At 44.9% G+C, this 22606-nt stretch overlaps 1 protein-coding gene across 1 annotated transcript in view; it reads right to left on the bottom strand.

The window, feature by feature from the left end:
• LOC112215990 (neurotensin receptor 1 (high affinity)) overlaps nucleotides 1-20117 on the bottom strand; it is a 53209-nt gene extending 33092 nt beyond the window's left edge. The window contains exon 1 of the mRNA XM_024375529.1: nucleotides 19301-20117. Coding sequence (XP_024231297.1) covers nucleotides 19301-19993 — 693 coding nt within the window. The 5' untranslated portion in view covers nucleotides 19994-20117. The remainder of the gene's footprint in view (nucleotides 1-19300) is intronic.
• Nucleotides 20118-22606: the final 2489 nt, after the last annotated feature.

The raw sequence follows: 22606 nt of genomic DNA, 5'->3' as shown, positions 1-22606 counted from the left end.
TTCGACCGGGTATGGTTCTCAATCAGGGACAGCTGTCTATCGTTGTCTCTGATTGGGAATCATACTTAGGCAGCCATTTTTCCTTTTGTATTTGTGGGTAGTTGTCTTCATTTAATTTTGGTTGTTTATTGTTTTGTTGGCGACATTAAAAAATAAAGAGAAAATGTATGCTCACCACGCTGCACCTTAGTCCGGTCATTTTCAAGACAGCGATCGTGACGGAACTACCCACCACAAACGGACCTAGCAGAGCGGCCAGGATGGGCAGACAGAGTGGAGGACATCATGGATCTGGGAGGAGGTGATGTCAGGACACGAGAGCCTGCCGTGGAAGCAGGCAGAGGCAGCGAGGAAGGCGGAAGCAGAGAGAAAAGGGGACCAGCGTTACACAGGTTCACGGCTGGCAAGGAAGACCGGGAGGCCACTCAAAAAAATATTTTTTGGGGGGCACACAGGGAGGTTGGCGGAGCTAACTCACCGTGCTCACGGTAGGGAGTGTGGTACTGGTCAGGCACCGTGTTATGTGGTGAAGCGCACGGTGTCTCCAGTGCACGTTCACAGCCCGGTGCGCTACATTCCAGCTCCCCGCATTGGACGGGCTAGAGTGGGCATCCAGCCAGGACGGATGGTAACGGCACAGCGCTCCTGGCCTCCAGTGCGTCTCTTTGGCCCAGGATATCCTATGCCGGCTCTGCGTCCTGTGCTAGCGCCCCGCATTTGCCGGGCGAACGTAACCATCCAGCCAGAACGGGTTGTGCCAGCTCTACGCTTGTGAACTCCATTGCGCCTCCACGGCCCAGTGTATCCGGTGCCTGCTCCACGTACCAGGCCTCTAGTATGTCTCCCCAGCCTGGTAATCCCCGTGGCAGCTTCACGCGTCAGGCATCCAGTGCATCTCCCCAGTCCGGTGGGACCTGTTCCTGCTCCACGTTCGAAGCCTCCAGTGATGATCCATGGCCTGAAGCCTCCAGTGATGATCCATGGCACAAAGCCTCCAGTGATGATCCATGGCACAAAGCCTCCAGTGATGATCCATGGCACAAAGCCTCCAGTGATGATCCATGGCTCGCAGCCTGCAGGAAGGATCCATGGCTCGCAGCCTGCATTAAGGATCCATGGCATGAAGCCTCCAGCTTTGATCCACGGTCCGGAGCCTGTAGCGAGGTCACCTGTCCGGGGCCTGCAGCGAGGGTCCCCAGTCCGGGGCCTGCAGCGAGGGTCCCCAGTCCGGGGTCGGCAAAGAGGGTTCCCGCACCAGAGGCACCGAAACAGTTCCGTGTGGAACACACAGACACAGAAAACAATCACCCACGAAACACTGGTGGGAAAAGGCTCCCTAAGTATGATTCTCAATCAGAGACAACTAACGACACCTGCCTCTGATTGAGAACCATACCACCCCAACTCACGCCCTGACCATACTAAAAACAAAGACAAAACAAAGGAACTAAGGTCAGAACGTGACAGCACCCCCCCCAAAAAAAAAAGGCAAACCCTGAACCTATAGGGGAGGGTCTGGGTGGGCTTCTGTCCGCGGTGGCGGCTCTGGCGCGGGACGCGGACCCCACTTCACCATAGTTTTTCTCCGCCTCCGTGGCCTCTTAAAAATGGGGACCCTAGCCCCGGGTCCCGAATGGACGGGAGATTCCGGCAGCACCGGACGGATGCGAGACTCCGACAGCTCCGGAGTGAAAGGCGATTCTGGCAGCTCAGGACAGACGGGAGACTCTGGCAGCTCAGGACAGACGGGAGACTCTGGCAGCTCAGGACAGGACAGGACAGACGGGAGACTCTGGCAGCTCAGGACAGACGGGAGACTCTGGCAGCTCAGGACAGACGGGAGACTCTGGCAGCTCAGGACAGACGGGAGACTCTGGCAGCTCAGGACAGACGGGAGACTCTGGCAGCTCAGGACAGACGGGAGACTCTGGCAGCTCAGGACAGACGGGAGACTGGCAGCTGGCAGCCCAGGACAGACGGGAGACTCTGGCAGCCCAGGACAGACGGGAGACTCTGGCAGCCCAGGACAGACGGGAGACTCTGGCAGCTCAGGACAGACGGGAGACTCTGGCAGCTCAGGACAGACGGGAGACTCTGGCAGCTCAGGACAGACGGGAGACTCTGGCAGCACAGGACAGACGGGAGACTCTGGCGGGAGAGCACAGGACAGACGGGAGACTCTGGCAGCTCAGGACAGACGGGAGACTCTGGCAGCTCAGGACAGGACAGGGAGACTCTGGCAGCTCAGGACAGACGGGAGACTCTGGCAGCTCAGGACAGACAGGGAGACTCTGGCAGCACAGGACAGACGGGAGACTCTGGCAGCCCAGGACAGAGCCCAGGAGACTCTGGCAGCCCAGGACAGACGGGAGACTCTGGCAGCCCAGGACAGACGGGAGACTCTGGCAGCACAGGACAGACGGGAGACTCTGGCAGGCTCAGGACAGACGGGAGACTCTGGCAGCTCAGGACAGACGGGAGACTCTGGCAGCTCAGGACAGACGGGAGACTCTGGCAGCTCAGGACAGACGGGGGGACCTGTAGGAAGGAGACGGAGAGACAGCCTGGTGCGGGGGGCTGCCACCGGAGGGCTGGTGCGTGGAGGCGGCACCGGATAGACCGGACCGTGGAGGCGCACTGCAGGTCTCGAGCACCGAGCCTGCCCATCCTTACCTGGCTGAATGCTCCCCGTAGCCAGGCCAGTGCGGCGAGGTGGAATAGCCCGCACTCGGCTGTGTTGGGGAACCGGGGACACCATGCGTAGGGCTGGTGCCATGTACCCCAGCCCGAGGAGACACACTGGAGACCAGATGCGCTGAGCCGGCTTCATGGCACCTGGCTTGATGCCCAACCTAGCCCGGCCGATACGAGGCGCTGCTATGTACCGCACCGGGCTATGCCTGCACACCGGGGACACTATGCGCCTCACGGCATAACACGGTCCCTGCCCGGTCCCTCTCTCTCCACGGTAAGCACGGGGAGTTGGCGCAGGTCTCCAACCTGACTTCGCCACACTCCCCGTGTGCCACCCCCCACAAAAGTTTTGGGGCTGCCTCTCGGGCTTCCAGCCGCGCTGCCTCCTCATACCGCCACCTCTCAGCTTTCGCTGCCTCCAGCTCTGCCTTGGGGCAGCGATATTCCCCAGCCTGTGCCCAGGGTCCTTTGCCGTCAAGGATCTCCTCCCATGTCCAGGAGTCCTGAGATCGCTGCTGCTGCCCGTTACCACGCTGCTTGGTCCTTTGGTGGTGGGTGATTCTGTAACAGGACTCGTCTTCCGCTGATGAGGAGTAAGAGAGGTCGGACCAATTTGCAGCGTGGTATACGTCCATTTTAATAATACAAACTGAACACTATACAAATACAAAATAACAAAGTGAAAGACAGAAACGAAAACCGAAACAGTTCCGTGTGGAACACACAGACACAGAAAACAATCACCCACGAAACACTGGTGGGAAAAGGCTACCTAAGTATGATTCTCAATCAGAGACAACTAACGACACCTGCCTCTGATTTTTAGATTAACTAACTTCAAAGTAATGACTCGGGACGTCGGGTTTGATACGAAAGCTTCCTCTTAGTAAGAATACTTGTTCACCGTACATTTAACAACTTTGTTTTGGTACAGAGCAATGCAGGTAAGATGCTGTCGGAAAGTCAGCCACAATCACTGACACCTGCACATAATTGGCGCGTTATCTGGCTCATTCCTCTCGCAAAGCATTCTGGAACTTGCAGTCAAAAGGCGTAATTCAATTCAAACCAATAATCATCAGATGTAAATAACTGTAAAGAAATATGTTTAGATACAGCTCAATGAGTTAACTTAAACATTAACTCTGTAACACATTAAAGTTACAACATCCTCCCCCCCCCCCGATGAACAACTGTTCATCTAGATCTCTAGGCAGTATAGTAGTATATAGCAGTATATCAACTGAATAGGTCTCCTCAACAAAGTCCCTGAAGCAGTACGAACTGAACATGATCTAACTAGGCCATCTCGGCCTGGAAAGAGTTCTTCAATCTTTCCTAGTTTCCAGGTTTGTCTGGGTGTGGTATCTTCTCCGATGAGTACAATGTCACCCGCCTTCAGTGGGGTGGGCTGTGGTGTGTCACAGCAGTGTGCTGACTTCAGATCCAGCAAGTAGTCTCTTCGCCAACTGTTCCAGAAACTGGTCACAAGTCTCTGCGTGTCATTTCCCACTTGTTTAACGTTGGGTGCTGAGTGTCACTTGCTCCAGAATGCATCACCTTCTCATGGTGGTACTGTATCAGCATTTCTGAGTATCTGTACTTATTGGGTAGAACCCATGGGTGCTGCTCTCTAAATGTGAAGTTGGACTGTTGCAGTCTTCCTCCTACACTGAGTAGTTTGTGTTCGTCCAGGAAAGGTTTCAGTTCTCTGATTTTACAGTCATTGTTTAGGCTTTTTCCTGCCTTCAGTAGTTTGGTCTCCTGTCCGAAACTCTGTTGTTGTGTTACCTTAATCCAGTACTTTTCTGCATCGAACAGTTCGTCAGCAGTCAGTTCACCTTGCATCTTTATGGTTGTACGAGCATTGGCTATGAATCTCTTTATCCAGGCGGTGACTCTGAACACTCTTTTCAGTTTGCTGTACCTTTCAAGCTCCAACACAGGTTCAGTGCTGTCTGTGCTGTTTGCTGCGAGTTGTACAGTAACCTGGCAACTAGACTTAATCTATATTCACCTCATCCGGAACCTTGTTATCATCAGTCTCTTCGGACTGATTGGGTGATGTCAAAATTCTGGGTCCATTCCACCATAGCTCGATCTGTGTCAAGTTTCGAACAGTTTATCCTCTGGTAGGGAGGTCAGCTGGATTAGTTTTCCCTTCAATATGTGACCATGACTCTGGATTGGTCAAGGACTGGATCTCCGTCACTCTGTTCGCAACAAACTGTTTCCATTTCTGAGCTGAGCTGCAAATCCAATGCAGCACGATCATCGAGTGTGTCCACATTTTGATCTGTTTTTCTTCCATTTTCAGTGTGGTCATCAAGTTGTTTGCCAGTCTCGCTCCAATCACAGAGGTCCATGCCTGCAATCGACAGCATTCGCTTTGCAGTTGTTGTCACAAAGTAAGCCTCTTCAACATGGCGTGAACTTGCAATGAAGTCATCTACGTAGAGTGACGCTCTCAGTATCTCTACAACTTCTGGTTGTTCTGTTTCATATTGTTTCAGGTGCTTCCTGATTGTAGCTGCCAGCAAAAATGGACTTGGGGAAGTTCCAAATACCACTCTTTTCATCCTCAGCACCTCTTCATTTTCTCCCCTTGGTGGGCCAGTGAGCCATAGAAATCTCACGGCGTCTCTGTCTCTCTCTGCTAGGGATATCTGCATCAAAGCTTTCTTGATGTCTGCCATGAATGCGATCTCATGTAGTCTGAACTTTATCAGAACGCTGAGCAGATCCGGATTCAGGTTCGGTCCTGTGAGTAGACAGTCATTGAGGGATGGACAGCCATCTTCATGGGACGAGGCATCAAACACCACTCTCAGTTTTGTTGTCACCTTATCTTCTCGGAGTACTGCATGGTGAGGTAAGTAGTATTTTACCTTGTCTGCACTTGATGCGTTGTCCTTGGGCACGTCCTCTGCCATAGCTTGTTGTAAGTAGTCTTCTACTACTTCATTGTATCTGCTGTACAACGTCACATCCTTCTTCAGTCTTTTCTTCAGACCTTCAAACCGTTTCTTGGCGATTCTATAGTTGTCTTGGAATTCTGGAATTTCTCGTTTCCGTGGCAACTCCACATGGTATCGCCCATCTTTGAAGGTGGTTGTTTCCTCAAACCTTTGTAGAGCCTCGTTTTCCTCTGGGTTCTGTGTTTTCTCGCTTAGAATACCCAGAGACTCAAAGCTCCCAGAATGCATGCAGTTGATTGGAGACTAATGTGTCTTCATCAAGTGGGATGAACATGCAGGTTGCCTCTGCGACACTTGACATGGACACGGGTCCCTGCACCGACCATCCAAAGGTGCTCTCTAAAGCAACTAGCGTCTCCGTCAGTCGCTCCACTCTGCCTGATACTATCTGCCAGTAGTAGTCTGCTCCTATCAGGACAGAGAGTTCAGGATCATTGTCATCTCCTGGAAAGTCTGCGAGCTGCAGTCCCCTTTTACTGAGCTCATGCTGAATCCGTCCACCAGGAACCTTCATCACAGCTGTGCACACTTGTGGGGTTTCAATTGCCTCTATCTCTATTCTCTGCTGTTTGTCCCAGACATTCTCCAAGATGACTTTCACTGTGTTGCGTTGGGACGTTGCTGGGGCAGAGGAGCCAAACGTGTGAAGAGTGAGTGCCTCTTGTCTGATTACTGGTAGCTTCAAGCCCTTCACAAGGTTTTCATGTATGAAGCTTCTCTGACTGCCTCCATCTAGTAAGCAACAAGCTATCTTCCTGCCCGATTGGCCTTCTACCCATGCCTTTGCCGTTTGTAGCAACACAGTGTTCTGTCCATCTGGTTTCATCTTCACTGAATGGGGAATAACTGAGGAAACAACAGCATCTACAGAAACAGTAGGGGGTTGCACCTCACTCCTCTTACTGGTACACACCGCAATGTGATGTGTGATGTCTGCTTCCACATGTTGCACATGACACATCTTTGACTTTACAGAATTTTGCTATGTGTCTCTGTCCTAAACATACAAAGCATCTTCCCATGTTCTTTAGTTTCTCTTTGCGTGTAGCAATATTGTAGTCAGGGCAGTTTTCTGATTTGTGGTCTGCACTGTCACAAAATAGACACGTTTGTTGTTCTTTCTGGCTGGCTGTATGCAGTGCTGCAGCAGAGGGCATGTTGGGTCTTTTTGTTTTCATTTCATTGGAGAAGCATGACTTGTTCCATGGTTTGCTCTCTTTCTGTTGGTTGTATGATCTTGTCATTTGTAGCGGTCTCTCCCTGCTCTGAACCGCTTTCTGTAGGAAACTGATAATCTCAGACACTTTCCATTCATCATCTACTCCCCTCTGACGACTATAGTCAAGAGCTATGTCCTCTGGAATCATCTGCAGTAAGATTGGGAATAGTAGGCTTCCATAGGATTCTGACACTACACCCAGTGATTCCAGGCTCCTAATCTGAATTTCACATTCATCATATAGCTGCCTCAATGCATTTAGATCAGAGGATTTCTTCACAGGTGTGAGATTCAGCAGCTTTGACATATGAGCACTAATCACAAGATCTTTCCTTCCAAATCTGCTCTTGAGTAGAGCAATTGCATTATCATAGTTACTGTCTGTTAACATCAGTCCTGCTACTGCCTTTGCAGCTGGTCCAGTGAGATATGTTTTCAGATAGATAAACTTCTCCTTATTACACAGTGAATCATTGTTGTGAATAGCAGTCTCATATTGGCTCCAAAACTCCTGCCACATACTGACATCTCCATAGAATTTCTCAATAATCAACTTCGGTAGCCTTACTGATTGTCTCTGTGATATGTTTGAGTTAGCGTCACTCACACGGGCTGGTAGTGGATTGACGTCCTGTTTCTTCTTTATCACTCTTTGTACACGGCTCTTCAGCATGATAATGCGCTCTTTATAATCCTCCGTGCATGCAATCTCCGCCTCCAATCCGTCCAATGGCGTTAACTGTTCAATTCCACGATTGAGTTTAAACAAACTGTCCTCCTTAGCTGATAACAATTCCAACAATGTACTCAAGTGATCGGTATCCGGATTTGACTGGGCTATTTCCACGTCAATCTGATTCAAAATCCGTGTTGTTGCGCCTCGAATGGTACCCCGCTTTCGTCTCATTCTTTCTGCTTCATGCCGACGTTCCTCCTCAGCCATTTCAGCCACTTCTTCGTCGCAGCTCATATCCCGGGTTTCGGCACCAAATTTTAGATTAACTAACTTCAAAGTAATGACTCGGGACGTCGGGTTTGATACGAAAGCTTCCTCTTAGTAAGAATACTTGTTCACGTTACATTTAACAACTTTGTTTTGGTACAGAGCAATGCAGGTAAGATGCTGTCGGAAAGTCAGCCACAATCACTGACACCTGCACATAATTGGCGCGTTATCTGGCTCATTCCTCTCGCAAAGCATTCTGGAACTTGCAGTCAAAAGGCATAATTCAATTCAAACCAATACAATCACCAGATGTAAATAACTGTAAAGAAATATGTTTAGATACAGCTCAATGAGTTAACTTAAACATTAACTCTGTAACACATTAAAGTTACAACACTGATTGAGAACCATACCAGGCCAAACGCAAAATACAACATAGAAAAACAGACTGCCCACCCCAACTCACGCCCTGACCATACTAAAAACAAAGACAAAACAAAGGAACTAAGGTCAGAACGTGACAAATACATTGTGAAGCATTTGAAAGTGCAACACACTAGGCTGGCAGGAACATTAAGCGCTCAGCATTTAAACAACATTTAGTTGTAGTAAATTATTAGAGTCTATAAATCGCGCAAATAGGCTGTGACTTACTTAGAATTAAATAAAACATTTACGAAATGCCATATTAGGCTCAATTAAATAAAAATTCCTTTGAATGAACTTTTAGAAAGAGGAGTTTGGCCAGAGTCTGTGGCTTCAGGCTCATGCGATGGTGCCTGGAAAGCAGGCCAGCAGCAGAGAATACCCTCTCTGCGCTTGCAGAGCCACTGGAGATGTTTAACACCCTTCAGGCCACTCTTCCCAGAATGGGCAGGGATGCAGAGTTTTTTTCTGTAGGTAGGCCTAAAGGTTTTTAGGCAAAATAACCCGATAGAAACGGAAAGCTCCTTGAAAGAGGTAATATGTCAGGCCTATTGGGCCAAAATCAATGATAGCCTATTGTATAGATAATAGAACGAAAATTAACAAAACTTTTAAGAGATCTGATTGTTTGCTTATAAAATACTTGACACACCTAGTTGGCTACCCATCTCGTTCCTTTCTGTTAGCATGTACATGTAGTATAGCATCACGCTTTCAGGAATACGTGTCTAGATTCCACAATGATTCTTTAGTTGTGGGCACTACATCACTGCACTCCCTCTCTTGCTTTTGGTCCACTTCATCTTTGTAAGTCACCTTGATTTTGCACCTGTGTTTTTTATCAGTTTATTTATTTAAAGATTTAGCAAACTCAATGACAGGGGTTATAGCAGCACACAAGTAGCCTACAAATACATGCTGGGCTGGGCATGCCCTGAACTCATAAAGTGAAGTGAGCACTACTGGAGTGAAATTGGAGAGGGCGAGAAGGCCGACGCTCCAGCCTTTGGGAAACTCGCTCCGCACTCAAGTCAAATTGGGCATGCTCCGCTCACATACTTTGCTCACGATCTCTGTCTCTTCCTGGTGGATGGACAGAGCAAGGGAATCAACTGGACAGCTCTCTGAGCCATAACAATATACATAGATGAGCCAAGAAAAATGTAATTTGCTATTCTGCTAGATTTTCTTATTTTAATCTAAAACTAAATCACTAGAATGGCACCAGGATAGATTGAATATTTATTCAAGGATTTAGCAGGCTATTACACATTCCAAAAAAGCAATAACTCTTACTGTTTGCCCTATAGAAGATCAATTAATTAATTAACTGTAGGTTGTGATTACCTTACTGTTAATCTTATAGCCAGCATAGCCCTTAGTGTGCCAAAACATTCCTGGGTCCCTGGGTCACGTAGGCACACTAAGCTGAGCAGTTCTCTGAATGGTGTAACTCATGCTATTGATATAGCTTTTAGTCTGGAGCTGAAATGAGATTCAATTCACCTGGTGTCTAGAGGCTCTCTGGGTGATGGAGAGAAAATTACAAATGATGAATGTTTTTGATACCTATGCCCTGGGTATGGGATTCCAAAAAATGCAATACCTTTGTAATAAATTAATTAACTCTTAGCCCCAAGGATCAATCCATATTATCATTTACAAGGGTCCTCTCCCTCTCCTATGAGGGCACATTGAACAGCAGTTCACTGATCATCCATTGTTGAAGTAATTCTAGAGTCAGAGATGACCATACATCGGGTAGCACAACCCTTCCAAATATCCTCCCCCTCACACATGAGCATGCCAACCTCACCACAATGGCATATTTTGCTTTGGCTAGTTTGGAAAAGACACCCAAATAAACTTGTTGGCACCGCCAAACTGGCATGAACAAAACAAAACCACAGGCATCACCAACATGAGACCCAAACTACTCTCAGTTTAAACTCAGTTTATTTTGTTTATTCTCAATTGCTTTGGTTGAAAACAATGTTTGCCTGTCAGCCAAGTTTGTGCTGAATTCCAGCCTCAGAGATGGAACAGTGGAAACAGGAGTCTGGGTACTGCCTTCCCTGCGGTGTTGTTAACTCTTTATCATGTGTTATTGTATCTGAGTTTGAGGCCAGAAGCCTACAATACAAACACACAGGAGAAAATATGCTTTGGTCTGAATAATCACAAATCATAAAAGTTGATTAGGTTGCATTGAGAAAGTTGATCTACTTTTTACACAAGGCTTGGACTAGTTCCTGTTCGCCATATTGTAGGTTTTCAAATTCTCAAACCAAATATCTTCTTCTTTCTGAGCCTGAGTGTTGGGAGGGGATGTAGGAGGGAAGGAGTGGGGATAGAGTAGTCATCACATCACCAGCTAGCCAGCAGCTAGGTGGACCAGACGGGCCAGGAAACCAGTGTCCAGACCCCAGCACAGGCTCTCTCTCCAAGGGGAGTGGTGCCAGGAGCACATGCCAGCAGACCAGAGAGCCAAACGGGTGTTAGTGTCCATCCTCCCAACTCTCTCTGTGAGAGTGTTTCTGTGCAACATGTCAATATCGCAGAGGCATTGGCCAACCCTAATGCTAGGTTCTGAATGGCAGATGGATTGGCATGGTAGTGGGAATGACAGGACATGTTTGTGTGTCCCTTTGTGTCTAATATGTTCGGTGGGTGAAGAGACACAGCTAGCTTTAAAATGTTATCAAGTGGTAATTTACCCCTGAATCTTACCCAAATTGTAAGGGATTTGTTTGCCGATTGTAAGCTTTGGTGATAAAGCAGATGGAGTATGTTTGTAATTCACAGCAATTGTCACTAATAGGCTGTGTTTAGACCACTTTAAAAAAGTATTTGTTGTTTCAACTTATTATTTCCAGTCATAAAGTTGCATGGACTCTTTCAAGCTCGATCAACTTAGCTTACACAAAATGTACTAATAAAATATAAAATAATTGTATTTATTGGTCCCATACACAGTATAGCAGGTGTTGTGGTGGCTGCAGAGAAATGCTTATGCTCCTAGTACCTATCAATCAATAAAGTGAAAAAGTAAATGTCAACAAGCACACAATAATACAAAATAAAAAAATTATCAAAAGTTTAGTACAGCAGCAGATATATCTATAGTATGTAAACAATATTAAAATGACTAGTGTTCAATGGCTATGTACATTCTGTAGGACAGCAGTCCCTAAGGTGCAGGGTAGAGTACCCGATGGTAGCCGGCTAGTGACAGTGACTGAGGAGCAGCGTACTGGGCAGAGGGCAGGGTAATAGGCGGAGGCCGTCTAGTGGTGGCTGTTTAACAGTGTGATGGCCTGGGCATAGAAGCTGTTTGTCACTCGGTCCCAGCTTTGATGCACCTGTACTGTCTCCATCTTCTAGATGGTAGTGGGGGTCAACAGGCCATGGCTTAGGTCCTTGATGATCTTCTTGGCCTTCCTGTGACACCAGCTGCTGTAGATGACCTGGAGGGCACCACCCTCTGAAGAGGCCTGTGGTTGCGGACGGTGCAATTGCTGTACCAGGTGGTGATACAGCCTGACAGGTTGCTCTAAATGGTTGCTCTCAACCTGATGGGTTGCTCTCAATCTGTAGAAGTTTGTGAGGGCCTTAGGGGCCAAGCCAAATCCTGAGGTTGAAGAGGCGCTGTTGCGCCTTCTTCACCACACTGTCGGTGTGAAGGGACCATTTCAGGTCATCAATGATGTGCATGTCGAGTAACTTGAAGCTTTTGACCCTTTCCACTGCAGAGTAAACTGCCTTCTACTCAGTCCCAGATGCTAATAGATGCATATTATTAGTAGATTTGGATAGAAAACACTCTAAAGTTTCTAAAACTGTTTGAATGATGTCTGTGAGTATAACATAACTCATATGGCAGGCGAAAACCTGAGAAAAATCCAACCAGGAAGTGGGAAATCTGAGGTTTGTAGTTTTTCAAAGCTTGGCCTATCGAATACACAGTGTCTATGGGGTCAAATTGCACCTCCTAAGGCTTCCAATAGATGTCAACCGTCTTCTACTATAAAGGAGGGGGGAAGGAGGGCTCTTTGAGTCAGTGCTCTGGCAGAGTGTCACAGAGTTAGCTCTCATTCCATGGCTTTTCTACAGACAATGGAATTCTCCGGTTGGAACATTATTGAACATTCATGATAAAAACATCCTAAAGATTGATTCTGTACAACGTTTGATATGTTTCTACGACCAGTAATCTAACTCTTTGGAATTTTTACCCGACCTTTCCGCTGGAAGCACGCGCGTTTCGATTTGTTTACCAAACGCCCTAACAAAAGCAGGGATATGGACATAAATTATTAACTTTATCGAACAAATCAAACATTTATTGTGGAACTGGGATTCCTGGGAGTGCATTCTGATGAAGATCATCAAAGGTAAGTGAATATTTATGACGCTATTTCTGACTAATGTTGACTGTGCAACATAGCAGATATTTATTTTGGCTGGTTTGGGCTCTGAGCTCCGTACTCAGATTATTGCATGGTATGCTTTTTCCGTAAAGTTTTTTTGAAATCTGACACAGCAGTTGCATTAAGGAGAAGTATATCTAAAGTTCCATGCATAACAGTTGTATTTTCATCAATGTTTATAATGAGTATTTCTGTAAATTGATGTGGCTCTCTGCAAAATCACTGCATGTTTTGGAAGCAAAACATTACTGAACATTAGTTTTTTGGATATAAATATTCACTTTATCGAACAAAACATACATGTATTGTGTCATCTGATGAAGATCATCAAAAGTTAGTGATTAATTTTATCTCTATTTCTGCTTTTTGTGACTCCTCTCTTTGGCTGGAAAAATGGCTGGGATTTTCTTGTGGAGCTTTCACTGTAAAGCATTTTTTAAATCAGACATTGTGGCTGGATTAATGAGAATTTTATCTTTAAAATGGTGCCTAATACTTTTATGTTTGAGAATTTTGATTTATGAGATTTCTGTTGATGTGTATTTGGCGCCCTGCAATTTCATTGGCTGTTGGCGCTAATGGAACCCCATTCCCAGACAGGTTAACCACTAGGCTACCTGCCGCCCAGTACAGTGTTTTTCCCTGAGAGCCGGGTCGGTGTCGGCTTGTGGGGGAATGTGCACGGCAGTGACTATAATGGAAGAAAATTATCGAGGGGTAATGTGGTCTGCATTTGATGGTGAGGTATTCCAGATCGGGACAATAAAAGGATGAGTTTCTGTATGTTACCCCAATCACACCATGGGATTTCATGAGACATACTGCTCCACCTCTGTGTTTCCCGGTGAGTTTGTTGTTCCTGTCCGCGCAATGAATGGAGAACCCCGCTGGTTGTATGGACGGGGACAATATATCCAGAGAGCGACACAATTCCGTAAATGAGAATATGTCCTTTATGTCGCTCTGGAAGGAGATCCTCACCATGAGTTCATCTATTTTATTTTCCAGGGACTGAACGTTAGAGAGTAATATACTCAGAAGCGGTGAGTGGTATGCCTGCTTCCCGAGTCTGACTAAGACCCCACTTCTCCGGCAGTGACGTTTTGGAGTATCCCCGGGATGAATGGGGCTGACTCGGGCAGTTCAAACAAAGGGACATTTCTGGTAAGGGAAGTCATGCCTTGTAAAATTGCTCATCAACCATACGGGAGCTGCCATAGGCGTCCCTCATGTAGGTAAGTGACCGTTGATCTAATATTCAAAAGTTATTTTCAGCTGTAGGTAATAGTACTAGAAATGTTCTGAGCAAATAATGTAAGAAATAACACAACAACAAAAATAATAATGCAAAGTTGGCTAGGAGCTAGAAGCAGGGCGACCATGTCTGTAGGCCCCATTTGACAGTATAACCTACAATTTTCCTAGTCAATTTTAGTTATAACTTCAAATGTAGAGTTTTCCAAACTAACACCAAATTTACTTTGACTAATAAAAGAAAGTCAAATCAACTTTACAGTTTCAGTACAACCTGCTATTTATAGTTGAATCAATTAATGTTTTGGTAGAGAACTTCACATTTTCAATTAATCTAATTTACTATCAATTTAAACAGACTATACCTGCATATACAGTACCAGTCAATAGTTTGGACACACCTACTCATTCAAGGGTTTTCTTTATTTTTAGTATTTGTTTTTACATTGTAGAATAACAGTGAAGACATCAAAGTAACACATTTGGAATCATGTAGTACACAAAAAGTGACAAACAAATCCAAATATATTTTATATTTGAGATTCTTCAAATAGCCCCCCTTTTCCTTGATGACAGCTTTGCATACTCTTGGCATTCTCTCAACCAGCTTCATGATGTAGTCACCTGGAATGCATGTCAATTAACAGGTGTGCTCTTTAAACGTTCATTTGTGGAATTTCTTTCCCTCTTAATGGATTTGAGCCAATCAGTTGTGTTGTGACAAGGTAGGGGTGGTATACAGAAGATATCCCTATTTGGTAAAAGACAAAGTCCATATTGTGGCAAGAACAGCTCAAATAAGAGAAATGACAGCCCATCATTACTGTAAGACATGGAGGTTATTCAACCCGGAAAATGTCAAGAACTTTGAAAGTTTCTTCAAGTGCAGATGCGTTATTTCATAGTTGTGATGACTTCACTATTATTCTACAATATAGAACATAGTAAAAATAAAGAAAAACCCTTGAATCAGTAGGTCTGTCCAAACTTTTGACTGGTAGTGTATGTACATGTGATTTCATATATATATATATATATATGTACACACACATTTGTAAACATTTCTAAAAACCTGTTTTTTCTTTTTCATTATGGGATATTGTGTGTAGATTGATGAGGGAAAACAACAATTTAATCAATTTTAGAATAAGCATGTAACGTAACAAGATTTGGAAAAAGTCAAGGGGTCTGAATACTTTCCGAATGCACTGTAGATGATGCCTGTACGATGTTTGACTGATTGTTGCTAGTGTCTCAACTCAATTTGAGTGGTCCACAATGTGTTCTTTAAAAATATATATGTTGTATTATTGCATCATTGTGGAGTAACATTAAATACATTTTTCTAACTCTACTTTAATGCACTAACTGTAGTCATTCTGGATAAAAGCGTCTGCTAAATGACCATTTTGTAAATGTTCAAATTAAACAGTTTCAAAGATTGCTAGGCATTATTCTAATGAGCTACTCCCCCCCCCCCCAAATAAATAAATTGAAGTCCTCTGAACTTGACATTTTTTTGTCAATAGAGCTGTTCTGTTGTTTTAGAGGATTTTAGTTTTTGGGCAGTAAAACTGCATAAGTGTCACTTTCCACATTCTAGAGGACCGAGTTTTTGAAATCAGTGGAATTTGAGTATGATAGCTAAGGAGTTGGAGAAAACACCTGTCTCGGGATTACATCTTCAAACTAAGGGCAACCATGGCATCCGACAGGAGACACATCAATCTATGAATGATGTATATGGGTAAGATAGTCTAGCTAGCTACATTTACAGATATTACACATTACTAATTTTGAAATAAAATGGTTTCATTTCAAGTTAGTGTACTGTTTCGCGTATGATCTTATTATTCGTATCTCAGAGCCATTTGCTTGGCTAGCTATAGCCTATTGTTAGGTAGCTAACATTGAACCTGGTTGGTTAGCTACCTGCAGATTCATGCACAGTAGTAACGTCATGAGTTGGGATTATGTAGCTGGCTAGCTACATGTCTTAACAAAAGACTCCACTATGCACGTAAACATTTCGGGTGTGTTCATAAATTCAGTCTGGCCCGCTACTCCAATTTCAGAGCACTCGTCAGTGTGCCAGAGTCCAGAATAACTGATGAATTTACGAACGCTCAACACCTGTTTAATATGGCCGGTGTCAGTAAACATTGGCAAAAAAGCATCATGAAGTTGTTGCCAGCAGCACAGTTAGTCACCAACACTCTGGATAACATGAAAACAGCCTAACCAGCTCTGCTAGGGTGAGTAAAATGGTCAGAGTGGGGTGTTTTCTCATTTGTGTCTGGAAGTAGCTAGCAAGCTAGTCAGTCAATGTTAACCAGTTAGCTTGGGTGCTTGACTGCCATTGTTTGACTGCCAATCTCTAGGTTTCTTCCTAGATTTCTGCCTTTATAGGGAGTTTTTCCTAGCCACCGTGCTTCTTCATCTGCATTGCTTGCTGTTTGGAGTTTTAGGCTGGGTTTCTGTATAGCACTTTGTGACATTGGCTGATGTAAAAAGGTCTTCATAAATACATTTGATTGATTGTGAGGTCAGACCGTTCGGATCAACCCTACTCATCGACCAGAGCGTCCAGTGTGCACTCTGAATGCTCCGAGAGCGAAATGCTCTGAATTTACAAACGTTGCAGGCACCAACGCTCTAGATAATATGACAACCTAACCAGCTCTGCTAGGGCCAGTAATGTCCATTGAGATGTTCTCTCATTTGTGTTTCGACGTAGCTAGCAAGTTAGCTTGGGTGCTTGACTGCTGTTAGTACAGAATGCTCGGATGAACCCTTAAAGGGATGGGTGGGGTTAAAGCTTAAGAGGGTGTGAACGATGCTGAATAGGTGTAGATAAAGAACAGCTCTCCAGTAGTAGTACCAAAACATTTTTAAATCCATTTCCTCAAAAGTGAGTTCACAAGTTTATCAACTTTCAAAGGAGAATTACTTCCCCATTGTTCCTTAACTGTAGTGTATGATATACCATTTTGTACCTCTGAGTCTCTACTTTTTTCCAATGTAAAAAACACAATTTTTGCTACATTAGACCGATTTGAGCCAGTCAGCCACATTTTTAGTCAACAAAATGTATGTTGCTTCAGTTTCTTTGACTTCATGGCTCTGTACTTCTAAGTTGAGTAAACACATTGTTTTTGTTTACTCAACTGGATTTTTTTTTTCTCTCAGTGAGTCAACCTAACATTTTCCTAATTTTGTTGACTTGGCTTGATAAGATGAGACATTTTGACTGAATCTCAATAACTTTTATACAGTGCACAGGCAGACCAATTTCACTAATTGGTCTTTTGAGCAATCAGATCATATCTTTGGCCAATACTTGGGCAAAAGATCAGAATTGGGCTGCCTAAACGCAGCAAGACATTTTAAGACTCATGTCGAGCCTTGGCTGAGTTTGTGAGGTGTTACCTGGAAGGCACAGAAAGCTGTGCCACGGTTCTGTCATCAGTCATGAGTGTTAGAGTTTGGTTTGTTTCCCAGTGGCGTCACAGCAGGCTGAGGTGGTTGGAATAAGAAAGACCACAATCCCAAGTGTTTCACACGGCATGGACCTTTCCAGAAATACAACCAGAGAGTTCCCTGCACAGAGGGACACCACTCATGTTAATCCCGGAGTTCCCCTATTATTCTGTGGTGCTCTATGCCAAAAACTAAGTAATACTGCACACGCCCACATACACAAACACACAAACACTGACACACACACACAAACATGCACGTATACACTGACAAACAAATATCAACCATTTTGAGGGCTACTTTTCCTCCACACCCAAAAACATCTGTGGGCAGCTGGTGGAGCAACTATCTGACTCTCTTTCTTTTTCTGTAGTGATCAAACTGGTGGATGAAGTGTTATAGGGCCCTGCAGTACCAAACAGCAGGAAGCTAAACTGAAAGGTCAACAGACTTATTAGTTCAGTTGCTTCTGAAATGGGAGTCACTAATACATCTCTGACACATGCACACACAACTAGTGTAGTAGTGGAGACCCCCCTTTTATGACCATTCCTTAGGTTGATAAACTGCCTCCCGTGTCCTGATGCTTGACAATGTCAGTATTTATGCCCAACAAAATAAAATAAGCGAAGACATTTGTGGCTGCCCTCCAGGTATCCTAGGCTACACATGGTTTGTTGCGGAGGAGAGTGTGTGTTCCTGCAGCATGTGTAATGACATCCCTATGCGTAGGAGGAGGAGAAGAAGTGAAATTACATGATGTAAGAAATGGTCATGTAGGGAAAAGAGAAGTGCAAAGAAAAAACTGACAGCTCTGGCAATGCAATTCTTATGAGTTTGGAGATTATGGTAAGTTCTGTGGAAGCGCAAAATTCATACAATTTATGGTGCCATTCCATCAAGCTCCGAGCTCAACCTTGCTATACCATTCATTCTGAAGAAATATGTTGCGCAACAACAGCACCCTTAGAAGACAGAATTTCCTGTATTTGCTTGCTGTTCTCTCAGTTTTTGTATATGACAGTGATATGTGAGGATGGAAGTAGGGGGTGTGGGGACATTGCAAGGAGGGACAAGATTATATGTACTTTATAGTGCATTAATGTACAGGGATCGGAAACATATCTTTACGCACAACCCAACCCCCTGAGACACACACATATGCCAAGTGGTGGGAAGCAATCACAGTGCAGCAATTATAGGTGGTTAAGTGCCTAGTTTAGATGCACAACAGCAGGCAATAGAATTTAGGATTATGCCAGCAACCCTCTGAAATAAATCTTCTGAGCTAGGATTCTAACCAGCAACCCTCCAGTTGCTGGCCCGCTTTTTTTAGGCACTAGGCTACCTGATGCCACAATATCACCAGTCACACACTTCCACAAACAACTGCAGCAGCCCATCACCATGACAACCAGACCACTTCCATCCAAGGACCCCTCAACAGTATTAGTATTGCATCTCCAAAATATACCACCAGGTTGTCTCTCATGAGTGGGGAAATTAATGAAAATGTTCTGATTATTGGGTATTCATCTCTGTATCTGTATCTCTCTCATCCTACTCTCCTGCACCATTTCTCCCCCTCTCTCTCTGTGTGTGTGTGTGCTGTGCAGTGACTAAATAGGTGCATGAAATACCACTACTCCAGTGGAGGCTGCTGAGGGGAGGATGGCTCATTATAATGGCTGGAACGGAGTAAATGGAATGGCATCAAACACATGGTTTCCATGTCTTTGATGTATTTTATACCTTTCCACTCATTCTGCTCCAGCCATTACCACAAGCCTGTCCTCCCCAATTAAGGTACGGGCCAACCTCCTGTGCACTACTCAACTGATTGTTGTGAAATAAGGAGGCGTTTCAAACCCACCTGAATCACTATCTTCAATAAGACAGGTGACACGATTGTGGTGCATATCTTCTCCCTTTGGGGCCCATGGTACTTCTGGCCCATGGTGAAGAGCATCGGAGAGGCCAGGAGGAACGAAGCCACCCACATCCCGCTGATCAGCTTCTTGGTGCGGCTGCGCGACATGATGCTCTTCGCCTTGAAAGGGTGGCAAATTGCCATATAACGCTCCACGCTGAGGCTGGCGATATTGAATGCTGTGGCATAAGAGCAAGCATCCCGAATGAAATAGTAACCTTTACAAACGACTCCTCCGAACGCCCAAGGGTGATGGACCCAGATGAAGTTATAGAGTTCAACGGGCATACTAAGGACAAGTATGAGCAGGTCGGAGACGGCGAGACTCGCTAGGTGGTAGTGGACAGTGCTTTGGAGATTTTGTAGTGACTTCTTGGTCAGCAGGGTGTACAGCGTAACGGAGTTTCCTAAGCAACCGACCGCAAAGAGCGCGATATAGATCACAGTGACCAGGACTTTCGAGTAGATGTTAGTGTTCACGTCCAATGAGTCCTCCTCATAGAACCCCGATCCGTTGTCAAACAGAGAGTAGTTCACCAGACGCAGAGAGTAGTTGTTTCCCTGAGTCAGAAGTTTCTGAGCCAACGTGCGTAAATCTAGAAAGTCGCGCCCTGTCAGTGTAAAATTACCCTCCATATTGTGTAATGTAAATAATTTACTCTTAGAATCACTTGTTAAAGACTGCAAAATATAAAAATCCTGTTGAGAAAACACATGTAGCGTTAGTGAGGGAAGTGAGTTTGCGCGTAAAAGCAGCAAAGCGAGAGTACGGATTAGAGCCCAGGAGGCAAGTTGTGATGATTTTATATCTGGAACAGGAGGAGGCGTGTTTTGACTCGAAACCTTGTACGATGACGCAGTGGCATTCAGTAAAAAAAAAAGGTTTTTGTTGATATATGCATTGATATTTCACCTTGAATACCTAAAGTAGACTTGATCATTATAAACGGATTATTTCCATTAATGGCTTTAGAAAGTAGATAGCCTTCATCTATGTCTATAAATGTTGACTGAAATATCATTGGCTATTGGACTAATATATTTGGGGGGAAAAATTGACATTGAAATGACTGAATGAAAATGACAAGTGATCTCTGGATTTTGATATGTAATAGTTTTAGAAAACTAGAGTGCTTGGGTGTGCTTAACTACTCTTTGTATCAGAGACAGCCAGACTGTCTGTGTGTGTGTGTGCGTGTGTGTGTGTGTGCGCACCCAAGAGAAAGATTCATGATGAATGGTTACTGTAACTCACATCTGTATGGAGAGCAGCAGAGCAGAGGATAATGCCTAATCAATGTGAAATATACAGCAGCAAAAAAAGAAAATGTAAACAAAAATGTAATCAACTAAGCAGACAATGATTGCATGCATTAGTTTATAAAGGGCTCTTTGTACAGCCTTATTGCTAATGGGATATAGAAGCACCTAAATCTTTTTGAATGGATTTTGTGTTGGAGAAGGTGCCGACTCCCTCTCCTCCTACATCTTTCTACACAGGGCCCCATGGAGAAGATTTAAGCTACCACATCCTTAGAAGCTTTCCACTGGGGACAGATGTCTATTTAGTGTCTATGGTAACAATGGCGCCGGAGAAGAAGGCTGACATTTTACGTGTCCCCAACCGATTGTGTTTTCTGTTCATTTATTTGCAACGTATTTCTTTACTTATTTTGTACATAATGTTGCCGCTACTGTCTCTTATGACTGAAAACAACTTCTGGACATCAGGACGACTACGATTACTCCCCACGGACTGGCAGAATCCTTGTTTTCCTTTAACGAGCCCAACGCAAATTATATACTGCTTTCTCAGGAACAGGCCCAGATCCCCGTGATTTGCATGAAGAGGAGGTGGAGAAAAAGGGGCCAGAGGGCGGGCTACCTTCTGAGAATTCGTAGGCGATCGAATAAACCTCCCTTCAATTCTGCTATCAAACGTGCAAGCTTTGGAGAATAAAATAGATTACCTTCGCGGAAGATTAAACTACCAATGGGATATTCAAAACTGTAATATCTTATGCTTCACAGCATCGTGGCTGAGCGACGACACTATCAACATATAGCCGGCTGGTTTTACGCTGTATTGGCAGGATAGAACAGCGGCGTCTGGTAAGACAAGGGGCGGCGGACTATGTATTTTTGTAACTAACAGCTGGTGCACAATATCTAAGGAAGTCTGAAGCTATTGCTCGCCTGAGGTAGAGTATCTCATGATAAGCTGTAGACCACACTATCTACCTAGAGAGTTTCTGTATTTTTCGTAGCTGTTTACATACCACCACAGACGGAGGCTGGCACTAAGACAGAATTGAATGAGCTGTATTCCGCCATAAGCAAACAGGAAAACGCTCATCCAGAGGCGATGCTCCTAGTGGACGGAGACTTTAATGCAGGGAAACTTAAATCAGTTTTACCTAATTTCTATCAGCGTGTTAAATGTGCAACCTGAGGGAAAATAATTCTAGACCACATTTACTCCACACCTAGATGTGTACAAAGCTCTCCCTCGCCCTCCATTTGGCAAATCTGACCATAATTCTATCCTCCTGATTCCTACTTACAAGCAAAAGTTAAAGCAGGATGGACCAGTGACTAGATCAATAAAAAAGTGTTCAGATGAAGCTGTTGCTAAGCTACAGGACTGTTTTGCTAGCACAGACTGGAATATGTTCCGGGATTCCGCCGATGGCACTGAGGAGTACACCCCATTAGTCATTGGATTCAACAATAAGTGCAACGATGATGTCTCCCCCCCCACAGTGACCGTACATACAAATCCATGGCTTCTGGTTTTGGTTAAAGGCAACATCCGCACTGAGCTAAAGGCTAGAGCTGCCATTTTCAAGGAGCGGGACTCTAACCCAGACACTTATAAGATCTCCGACAAATCATCAAACAGGCAAAGCATCAATACAGGACTAAGATCGAATCATACTATACTGGCTTTGACGTTCGTCGGATGTGGCAGGGCTTGCAAACCATTACAGACTACAAAAGGAAGCACAGCCGAAAGCTGTCCAGTGACATAAGACTACCAGACGAGCTAAACTACTTCTATGCTCGCTTCGAGGCAAAGAACACTGAAACATGCTTGAGAGCACCAGCTGTTGCAGAAGACTGTGTGATCACGCTGTGACGACCCTCCCACTCTGTCTGCCAAAATCTGGGGCGGCAGGGTAGCCTAGTGTTTAGAGCGTTGGACTAGTAACTGAAAGATTGCAAGTTCAAATACCTGAGCTGACAAGG

This window comes from Oncorhynchus tshawytscha, linkage group LG16 (assembly GCF_018296145.1).
Source record: "Oncorhynchus tshawytscha isolate Ot180627B linkage group LG16, Otsh_v2.0, whole genome shotgun sequence".
Classification (NCBI taxonomy): domain Eukaryota; kingdom Metazoa; phylum Chordata; class Actinopteri; order Salmoniformes; family Salmonidae; genus Oncorhynchus; species Oncorhynchus tshawytscha.
Note: the sequence above shows the minus strand (reverse complement) of the source record. Positions and strands in the feature narration are given on the sequence as shown.